The sequence below is a fragment of the Lethenteron reissneri genome, chromosome 25 (assembly GCF_015708825.2).
Source record: "Lethenteron reissneri isolate LAM-NWPU_2019-01 chromosome 25, ASM1570882v1, whole genome shotgun sequence".
NCBI classification, from domain to species: Eukaryota; Metazoa; Chordata; class Hyperoartia; order Petromyzontiformes; family Petromyzontidae; genus Lethenteron; species Lethenteron reissneri.
In genome coordinates this window covers 460,698-472,028 of record NC_083803.1, presented here as the reverse complement: position 1 = coordinate 472,028, position 11,331 = coordinate 460,698, and the positions used below count along the sequence as shown (strand labels likewise).

The 11,331-nt window shown below is 46.4% G+C and overlaps 1 protein-coding gene across 2 annotated transcripts in view; it reads right to left on the bottom strand.

The window, feature by feature from the left end:
• Positions 1–68: 68 nt before the first annotated feature.
• LOC133346957 (SLAIN motif-containing protein 2-like) overlaps positions 69–11,331 on the bottom strand; it is a 30,553-nt gene continuing 19,290 nt past the window's right edge. For both annotated transcript variants that reach the window (XM_061558799.1, XM_061558800.1), the window contains exons 3-6: positions 9,278–9,408; positions 7,092–7,346; positions 5,902–6,255; positions 69–5,746 (exon numbers count right to left, since the gene is read on the bottom strand). In XM_061558799.1, the coding sequence (XP_061414783.1) occupies positions 4,890–5,746; positions 5,902–6,255; positions 7,092–7,346; positions 9,278–9,408 (1,597 nt within the window). In that variant the 3' untranslated portion in view covers positions 69–4,889. The remainder of the gene's footprint in view (positions 5,747–5,901; positions 6,256–7,091; positions 7,347–9,277; positions 9,409–11,331) is intronic.

Genomic DNA, 11,331 nt, shown 5'->3' with positions numbered 1-11,331 from the left:
ATTGTGCAATCTGATGTGTTCATATGAGCAGTTCATGACTTGACAAGTGAGATGTATGCAGAAACTGATTTCTTAATGAGTAGAGTTTATTCATAGGCACTCAATACATGTTCAATACATGCAACAGGCACTTACACATGTTTAAAAGTGTACCTGAAAACCATATAACAGTGCATTAAGTGTATCCTCACCAATATGTAAACACGGTCTGTAAAATGTGTCAATATGTACGAATCGGTAAACATGCTCATGAAGCTACAATTGCCAGATCATGTCAACGATTGGCTTCACTGCATTTCATGTGCATCATTACCAATTGCTAACCATAGCACTATCAGAAAGCATTTATTAGCAGGACAACATTGCATTGGTGTCTTGTATTGCTACTATCCAGAACCAATTTTAGACAACCACACCCGTAAAACGCATCATTGCTTACATTTTTTATGTCATTAAGCATATAATCACGAGTGCTGCACACTGGGTGTTACAGAAAAAAAACCCTATTTGTTTGAGATAAGAGAATTGGTGGTGTATGCATCGTGGTGGTGAGGGGCAGCTGCTCCTTCATTATCCATGAGTAGTGATCGGTTTATGTCAGCTTTAGAATTAGCTCGCAAACGTTAATAGGTGATGTATAACCCATTATGCATCTATGAGCAAACAACTGCTGGTGACACTCGATACACACATGTATAGTTATTGTTATATATGTATAATTAACTTAGTTTTGACAATGCAGTTCCAGTAAACCAATGTTCTGCAGTAATTGATCCTTATGGCGGTACCCCAGGGTACCAAATCATACAAACTAGCCGAGGCAATTAAATATTGTATTTCTGGGACACGAGTTTTTCCAGGGGTTTACTTAACTCCGTGACTGGGGTACCAATCAATTCGAAATCGGTGCTACTCCACAATGTCGAAACGCAGCGGGGACGATTGCGCTGAAACCCTGAACGCTCGCGGTACGCACCGTAGCGGAGCATCGTGTACAGCTCGTCGAGATGAGTCGATTGCCGCATCGCCGACCATCAACAGACTAAAAATGACTGCATCACGGACATTGTGCGAGAGCCGGGATACTCTGGTACCCCGGGCTACCGCCATAAGGTTCAATTGCAGAAGTCTTGCCCCCTACTTAATGCACCAGGCAGGCTGTCGTACAATGCCTTTAGTCCGGTGCTTTGGAGGAGAGGGTTGGTGGCTCCCATACATTTGATGAACTGCCCACACCTGCTGGGCTATAAAGTGAATCAGAATATTGATTGATAATAGAGGAATCCGATGAGCTATAAAGCTATTTCACAATTGTTCAGTGGCCAGAGATGGCAGTACAGCAAGTGGATGGGTTCTTTGTGTCCAAAGCCTTTGAGTGTTTTCTCCTTTGTGTGGGGGTTTCTCCAGGTAATCCAGTTTCCTCCCACATGTCACCTTGCTAAACATCCCAAATACAGGATCCTCCTAAAAGTCGAAAGCCTTAAAGACTCGGTGGGTTGCCTGGATGAACAAATGGAATTCCTATAATACATACTGTAAATGCAGTGCTATGAAACCGGTAATCTTTCAATAGAGGAATAAGGGGATAATACATGGACTTTCATCTGCAAATGCAAGGCATATGTCGAGTAACACTATCCCCCAAGCTGCAACCCTAAAGGCAATGTAATATTTTAAATGCAAATTTGTTGATGCTTTTAAAACAGTCCCTATTTTTAGTAAATGTGTGAATATGGAGGTGTATAGAAGCCAGCCACTGGCAAAGCTCCATGTCCACTGCACTGTTTAGGCACACTTAATGAATAGGCGGTAATTAAAAGCAGACAGCAACTGTGAATTTTGCTGTTGGCATCCCACAGTAAAATGAGGTGTAACTGATGTGCTTACACTTACAAAGCAGCCACTTAAACGAGTATGCTGGGTTGCGCCTTACAGAAATGAGGCACATCCCGACAAAGGCACGGTTATAAAGTCGACTCGCTGTTGAAAATGGGTTCCTCCGTAATCACCACATGCACCGATATCCACAATAACTTTTTCCTCCGCAAATTTTAAACCTTTAAGCATTTAAATACTAAGAGCTCCATGTAAATGCACTGACAAATGTGAGAGGTGGGCAGGCGGCACAGAGATCAGAGCACTGAGCCCGCATCGTTGAAATTCAGGGTCTGAATTGGGGCAGCCACCTGCAATTGCGGAATTAAGAAATGGGTCCTTGGAAGTTTTTGTGAGGCGATACCCAGTCACGACCGCACACGAAAACCATCTGACGTTTAATTACATTCTTCACTTCATGTGGCTAAATTCCTGCTCTAAAAATAGAAAAATGCAGCTGACTGCAAATGAACATCTCTTTAGCAGAAGGTTGGACAGTGTAGCACCCCTCGTGTGGATAAGAGGTCACTTTAAGGTATCTCAGAAGCAGTAATGTCATATCACTGCCTGTGCTCTCACGTGGGGCAAGGCACTGTTCTTCCTGCAAGAGTTCCAAATGGACACTTCGCATCACGTGATGCTAATAGCACAATTAGAATGACACTAAAACATTTAAAAACTTCTCTAAAAGAATAAAGAAATGTTTTACTTGCAAAGTACAGTAACCAACTCCCAGAGGTGGCCTACTCTGAGAATATGCTTTGGACGTTAATGTCAATTATTAGAAAACAGTTTGCCTGGGCAAAAAGGTAGTAAACAATATATTTTGGAATTGTTAATTTTACAATATAATTAACATTTTAAAAAGTAGAGTACTATAGTGTATAAAGTATATGATATGACAGAACTATGATGTTATTTAGTCTACTTTAATTATTTACTGTTTATAGTACCTATATGAATACATTCACTCGTATTTATAAAATGGCCCACTACACATACAATATATGGATACACAATGCATACCTATGTTTATACATTATCAGTTTTGTAGTGAATAAAAGTATGCAATCAAAACATTTCAAGCAAAGAAGAGCTTTGCTCCGGTTGTTGGAATGCTTTAAACATTTAAAAATAGTTAAACATTGTTTTATGTAACAAGAAGAACACTTTGGCCCATAGGAAGCAGCAGCATGTGTGGTAACAATGAGCTGCGGATAATTCAAGGGAGGTTATTTTGGATACGATTACTTATCTGAAAGCCAAACATTAAACTCGCACACCAAAACACACAAAGATAAGCCACGGAGCCTTATAGATCGCTGAGACAAGTGCTGTTCATGAGCACCTAACCAACGCACGGGGATATCGCCTTTTAAAATGTCCATGTACTTTTACACTGCATCTAAACATTGGGAAGAGATGCGAATGACCCCTGCTGACAGGCACCTACATATAAAACAAATAGTCAAAATGGCAAAGTGCCATTTTTATATCGTGAGAGTAAGTGCTGTTAGTGAACACCTTATACAGCCAGCATGGTCCACAGTCCGTGCATTGCGCCTGTTAAGTCATCTGCCCCCTGGTCTTGTCCGGCTATGATACCACCGCGATGTTATCTGCCCGGAACGTTTGCAGGCATCAAACTGGAAGCATCACGACAGTGGGTGTGAGAGCCTGCTGCCGTCACATCGTGGTGGCTTTACAGCTCTTCTGGGGCCTTCCGCCACTCATTGTGACAGCATGGGGAATTACATTGAAGTTGTCTGCGCGGGGACACCATGGTGGTGTGGGGGTTCTCCCAGGCAATGATTCTGACTACCAGGCCTGACACACCAGTCACGCAGTACCTGGACGAAACTTGCAGAGCACCAGGTGAGCTTCGTGGTTTGATATCTGCCCATCTACCGGTGAGTTTCATGTCTAAGTTTTTCGCTCAAAACCTGGTTAGACATTGCCAATGGGTAAAATGGTATGCATGGCAGTCTGCATATATTTCTCCACATTAAAGATATTTAGCACAGCAGGCACACTTGTAGTGCAGTGTTACTTCAAAATACAGTCAGCACCTGCTTACGTTCTTACACTTGTACTGCCTGTCATGCAACAACTACCCCAGCACTCGCTAGCACGGGGTCACAATGCCACCGACCACGAGTAAAACACCTTAAAGCAGGACTAGGAGAGGGTATAGCACTTCTTTCCTACGGTCTCAATTTCGACTACCAGCATCATGCTGATCGCACGCACTTGGGCGCTGGGAAGAGGATTTAAAATGTACAATGTAAAAGGCTATTGCAAATAAAGACTGCATCGCCTCAGCTTTTGGCATCACGGCCGCAGTTGTAAACGTCCACGAAAAACTTTGGTGTCACAAGTTATATCTATGTATAAGCCCAGCCCTTCTGTATATTAACAAGGTTATATACAGCAATAAAACAACTAAAATGCACGCCTAAGGAAAAAGCGTTAAGTTCAAGGAAAAATACGAAGCCAAGTGATTGATTTAGGTATGGCTTGGGGGTCTGGAAAGACCAGTGGTAATCCTGTTCGGGAACAGTGGGGCCTGTATGCCCCTAGGGCTCCTTGTGAGCAGCAGTGCCTTCACATGTGATCCCTCGGTTCAAAGCAGCTCCTTGGGGAGACAGGTTCAGGTGGAAGAAGTCTTCAGTCAATGCCGCTGGTTCTACCACACCTCACAATCGCTTATTTCATCATGCCAGATCTTGTAGCAGCGGTATAGTTGACACCTAACCTCAGGGTCTGTCTATAGGTGCCCGACCATATGAAGTAGTGATGCCTGCTTGGTGGCCCCAAAGTTGACATTGTCCTAGAATGGATACTAAAGAGGGGCTAGGAGAAAAGGTAAGATATTAAATTATGAGCATGGGCTGATCAAGGCTAAGTAGCTAAACAGTTGCAACATCAGAGGGCATAATGAGTGGTGAGGCATCACGTGAGGCGATGGAAGAGGAAATGGTCTTGTCGTTCGAAGTGTGAATTGGACAGAGAGGCTACACGGCAGTAGGACTCTGCGAGCTTTGTTTGTGCACACGCAGCTCCGTCCCCACGTAACGCGGCAGGCTGGAGGAGCGGCGGGTGCCGGTCGCGCCACGGTTGTGTGTTTGCACGGCGCCAGGTTGCGTGGGGCGGCTTTGCGTGGCGCACGTTTGCGGTGCGCGTGTCGGCGTGGTGTGTGAAGACCTGGCGTGGCGCGGCGGTGTGTTCACCGGCGCGGCTTGGTGGGTGCCGTGTGGCGACGCACCGCGGCCGCCCTGCCGGTCGTCGCTCCTCATGTACGTACGGTTCAGCATCTGGCCGTCGCGAACTGGGTTGTGCTGTGACGAGACGGACAATAGTCTCGTCTGACCAAGGCTGCCGCCATTCGTTAAGTTATTTGCAGGACTCGCAGAACGCCTGGCCCCAGCGCCTCCCATTCCTGTCGCCGCAGGTGCAACGGCGATTACATTGTTGACCCGGCCCACTGATCGCCCTCGTGGTACGACGGTGGCGAAGTTGCGTGCGGGGCTCCTGGCTTGCCTGTCGCGGAGGGAACGGGATGCATCGCTTGGGATATTCCCAGCACTTGGGCTATTGGAGCGCCTCACTTTGAGATGTGAGGCATCCACTGCACCCAGCATAGCAGCTCCAGGAGGGTACAGCGGGGCTCCATGGCTGCCAGGGTAACCAGAGGTCGCTCCAGGCATCAGAGAGGGGCGCGACTTTGGGACGGAGCTCCGTCCTTCCCTCTCGCTCGACCTCCCATTGGCCGGGGGTGACAGGAGAGGTGTGGCCTTTATGGGCCGTCCAGGTGACGGGGTCCTTACTGCTGTCTGGAGAGAGGGTGGCCGCAGATGTCGGAGGGAGGGGCCTGTTGAAATAAAGCATAAACATTTTTTGTAACAGTACAGGTATCTTCCGTCAGCAACACACACAATTGGTATTGATGCCTGTCTTTTGAGAAAATGCATCTCGAGTGACATTTTCTCATCAATAATGGATTCTGTTTAAGACACAAGGACTCACTCATGCTGCGGTCACGTCGGATGAAATCTTGCGGTGCTCGGTCCCTTGGGGCTCGCTCCCTTGGGGCTGGGTCACGAGCCAGCTCACGAGGGGTCGTGTCATAGGAGACATGCTCTCGTTGAGCCCGAGTGGAACGGGACCAGTCGGAGCTCACATCGAGCCCTGGGGTGCGAGCCGGCTCCCGGCTGGGATCGCCGCGGGAGGTCGGCTCGCGAGGAGTGGAGGCCGAGCGATGGGGCGACACCGGCACCCCTGAGGGAAACTCCTGGCTGGATGGAGACACGAGGCCGTGCCTCGACGGGGAGGAACCACGCGTTGCAAAAACCGAGGAGGTGGAGCACTCCAGGCGCAGAGCTGGGAAGCGGGGTTTGTGAGCCGAGGAAGATACAGCAGGACAGATGTAAATAAAAAATAGTAATTTACACTTCTTTGTTGATCCGCTGCTGGATGGAGGCCTCCCCATGCTGTGTCAGTCATGGTGTTTTGTTTGATCAGACTTCACCATGCTGGGAAGTAGAGGTTGTTGAAGGGCAGTGCGGGACCAGGTATTACCACTGATGTTAGCTGTGCATGGGAACTGAACGCATAGTGCAGTACACTAACGACTGCACTACTACCCCACAATTGATATATTCATGTAAGTTAGACTTTCACTTTACACAAACATTACATGTGTTGGACCAGGGCTGGAGGTTTCCTGTGAGTCAAAAGTATGAAGCTGAGTGTTTACTGCTGTGTCTTGTACAGCGCATTGAAATCCTCGATGAAAGGTGCTATATAAATATAATTATTATGAAGTGGAAGAGGCTGAGGCCAAGCAGCTTTGTTACGGCGTAGGTTTTTTACAGGTCTGCTGTATAGCTCTCCGATGTGTTTTCGGACTGTACCAAACTGATTTCAGTTCCCCAATACAGTTCCTGAAAAATCACAAAGACCCAAACGTCGGACATCATGCCGAACCACGTGTGATACAAATAATCGTAGAGCTAAGCAGCTTACATTTATGTATCAGGTGTGGCGAGCAATTGTGGGATTGTTGGCGCTGGGCCCAGGCCTGTTTCCGAATATGTATTTAAATACATCTGCGATAAGCAAGGTTGGCTATGTACGGTGAAAAATAAGTTCAACATACATACATAAAAGGTCCATAGAAACAGGAGATGTGTGTGTGTGTTCTTGATGAGTCACACCTTCCTCCTGTTGTCTGGCCACACTCTCCACATCTGTAAGGCTGCCCAGCCGGCCCATCCGCTTGCTGGTTCCTGGAGCAACCATCTCCCCAGAGACGGTTGTGTTGGAGAAGGTGTCTGCAACAGCCACTAGTTCCGGAGAGGCGAGAGTGAATGTGGACCCGTAACCACGGCGACCCAGCATGTTGTTCCCTATGTCCGATGGGAGTTTGGGGATATTGAAGTCATCGCCATGCCAACTACGCCTGCGGGTGGCTGCACTCACACACAGGAGGGAAATACACGTAAAGTTACCATAAAACTTCTGGGAACTTAACCAGGACATTTGGCGAGCTGGCAGTTCCATCAGCGCAACCAACTTTTTAATAACCCGCTCGTGCGCAATTCCTGCCCACACAGTAACATTTTACTACTTATGACCTTGGTCCTGGTTACTGCTCCTTGCCTACTCCTCTTCCAACCCCAAGCACGAGGCCAGAACATTATTACCAGGAAAAAAAGTCGCAATTTTCGCAACCCTTCTGAAATCGTGACTCTCCCAGTCAAAGTTGGACATTTGGTAGCTTTAACTGCTGCACAACAATGATAAAAGTTCCTCTGTTTAGTCTTATAATTGTAGGGAGTAGTGTGGGCAGCATCACATTCCTGGTCTCCCAATGCTCGTGTTTACACATAGCACACAGAGTACGCATTTACAGCAACATCGGGAAGCTTAGAACACATTCTGATGCCACGTACCACGGATGCTATGACAAATCTGACCAGCTGGTATCAGGGTTGATTCTGGTTGGCTAGTATTAACCAGAATCCTCAACTCTTTGGTTCTTTCGGTAAAGTCACGTAGGTATAAAATAAAATAAATTAAATCACGACATTTCGGGCGCAACACAAGCGTCCGTCATCAGGTGGGACAACCACAGCAAGAAACAATTGATCTTCTTGGTTCTTTCGGTAAAGTCACGTAGAAGGAAAATAATAAAAGAATAAAAATAAAACATAATAAAAATAATTCTCACGACGTTTCGGCCACAACGCAAGCAACCGTCTTCTCCACCTGAAGACGGCTGCTTGCGTTGTGGCCGAAACGTCGTGAGAATTATTTTTATTATGTTTTATTTTTATTCTTTTATTATTTTCCTTCTACGTGACTTTACCGAAAGAACCAAGAAGATGAATCCCTGCAGTCACGAAAGCTTTAAATCGAAAAAATAAACAATTGCTGAAGTGTGCAAAAGGGATGCTGTAACAAGAGGCCATATAGATAAGAGAAGGGGTGGTAGGAGCCAGGGAGGAGAGACAGGGAGGGTGGGAGTGTGGGGTAGGGAGGACACAAGCACGGAAACTTCAAATCTAGACAGAATCCTCAATGCAACATATTACCTAGACATGAGCCATTCCTTTCAAGGCTCTCTTCTTGCCTGTGTGCCATGCCAGGCTGCATGCAGTCTGGGCCCCCCCTACAATGCCCTCAATCCGTTGGCATTCTAAGAATTGATTCATGACTCCAGGCTAAGAATTGTGAGAATGGCCCAGCTCCAATGTTGATGCGATTTATAAGTCTGTACAAGTCACTTAAAATAGTCTAGATCCAGTTTTCATTCAGGTTTATTTGAAATTACATCAGAATCTGTTCATATCGTGAGCTTTATGCCAAGGCTGACTACTGTCTCCTATCAATACGGAGGGACACACTTTGATCTAAGCTTGTTTTACAGCATTTACCGAAATATTAACATCAGCTTTTTACAGCTTATTTATACTGTATTTAAATCCTCACAATTTAAGCTGTGCCTCAAAATTCCTATGTCATGCTCCGTGAATTTACACTTGATTGGTAGAATGTTCATAAATTCTCTACGCTTCAGGAACTTGGGACAATTCAGTGTCATTTAATCACTTGCCTCTTAACTGAGTTTCTACGATAAACCGGTCTCACGCTTGAACAATCTGCATCCAAATGCTTTGCACCGTTGTTTTCTGTCCCAGGTAGCCTCCACCAAGTACCGACTTGTGTTGACGTGTCGCGGTGTGCGTGCTGCGCTGCGGCGCATGCAACGAACGCGTCACTTTGCTGGTGCGCGCACGGCGGGTCGTGTGCTGCGTCGTGGTGCGTAAGCCATGCCCCCGTCGTGCTGTAGCCATGGTGGATAGCCGTGGTGTAGCCGTGGTGTTGCAGTGCTGGTTACCCTTCTCTAGGCGGCGCGCCAATGCGAGCGTAGCCTCGCGCATCTTGGGGCTCGGGTTGTCGAGCACGCGGCGGCTCCACTCCAGGGCATCCCCATCTCGTGTTGGCTTGCGGCTCGGGCTTGTGTATAACCTACGCACACAGACGCACGCACCTCCAATTAGCATGGTTGGATACGTATGGTGTGAAAGAAGTTCAACATACATTAACCTTGACCAGGGGCCACGATGCCACTACTTTAAAACTGATACATTTTGACTCCCCTAAATCAAAATTCTCTGTTATCTTTGATTGCTCCCTATGGGAGCAGTCTCTAACATTCTATTGGTTTACTTACAGCCCTTTGTCAATCTACTGCTTTGGTTATGGATGTTGTCATGGTGTAACTTTCATTGTAACTTGATTTGGAGCTTTTGTGGCTGCAGGAATTACTCTTTGGTTCTTTCGGTAAAGTCACGTAGAAAGAAAATAAATTAAATAATAGCATACGACGTTACACCATGCAAAAATTAAAAAAATAGACTTTTTGGGGGGGGGGGGAGCTCAATAATGCATATATTTTGCACGGCAAGTGAGCTGTGACGTCACATCTGCCATGTGACCCATATGTGGAAGCGTAACGGAGTGTGCCTGTTGATGTCACCCCCCCAACCCTCCGCAGGTAAAGTGAAATACAAATGTGTTGCAGGTCGAAGGCGTTCTTCGTGCAGCATTGCTTAATTATTTCAGTCGTTTACTGCCGTTCGCACCCTCAAAGTTGTGTGTGTCTGCAGCAAGCGCGTGTATGTGTACCTATGGACGCGCGCGTGTGTGTGTGTGGGGGGGGAGCGGTAGTGTAGCGGTTAGTGCGCTGCGCTACGAACCCAGCGACCCGAGTTTCATTCCCACTCACGGCCACCGCCGGTGACGATTATTTGAACCGGTCCTGGGCCTCCCCTAGGTCAACTCAGCCTCAAACGAGTAAGTGGTGTGGTGTGTCAACATCGTCACTGGGGAGGCAAAGGCGGCCGGGCGTGGTGAATCCAAGTCCCGGGCGAAGCCGGGTAGTCAAGCTAGTATGATATATACTCCCCACGTCTAATTACAGGTGTCCTTGAAAAGTCGGCATGGGGCAGCACGACATCACATATCCCACCGTCACACATCATCCACCCTGACCAACTAACCACCCTCACTCAGTGCAGTATTTGTGCATGGTATAACTGCCATTTTCTAGATATGTTCACATACCTGATATTTTTCGATTTAAAGCTTTCGTGACTGCATAGATTCATATTCTTGGTTCTTTCGGTAAAGTCACGTAGAAGGAAAATAATACAATAATAAAAATAAAACATAATAAGATAAAATTCTCACGACGCTTCGGCCACAACGCAAGCAGCCGTCCTCAGGTGAAGAACAGGGCTGTCATTAGGACGCTGTCTTTCCGACAGCCGTCCTCAGGTGAAGAACAGGGCTGTCATTAGGACGCTGTCTTTCCGTCAGCCCTGTTCTTTGCCTGAGGACGGCTGCTTGCGTTGTGGCCGAAACGTCGTGAGAATTTTATCTTATGATGTTTTATTTTATTATTTTATTATTTCCCTTCTACGTGGCTTTACCGAAAGAACCAAGAATATACCTGATATTTTCACATAATCACCTATACCTCAGTCACCAGCAAATCCGATATGTGGACACTGTACTATATCCTACGTAATAAATCGAATAAGAGTTTACCTACTTATAGATCAAGCAACAACAAATACAGTTTTAATGTAAATATGTAAGCGACGAATGGCCCAGGCTATAATAATTTCTATGACACATGGTACTGTCATTCAAAAACATTATTCGTATATCTCGTAACTACTGAACAAGACAAATAAGCCCCGTTTCACAAGGCATAGGCAACTGGTGTGAAATCAGATTGCCTGTTGTGGTTTAGCAGTCCACGTCTCGTGATAATTCTAAATTGCTTTACACCCACACGGCTCAAAAGCAACGCATAATGCAAATCCGTTCATTACAGCACGCTAAACAAAATGAGAGACATTTCTGCTTATTGAGATGGTTTGT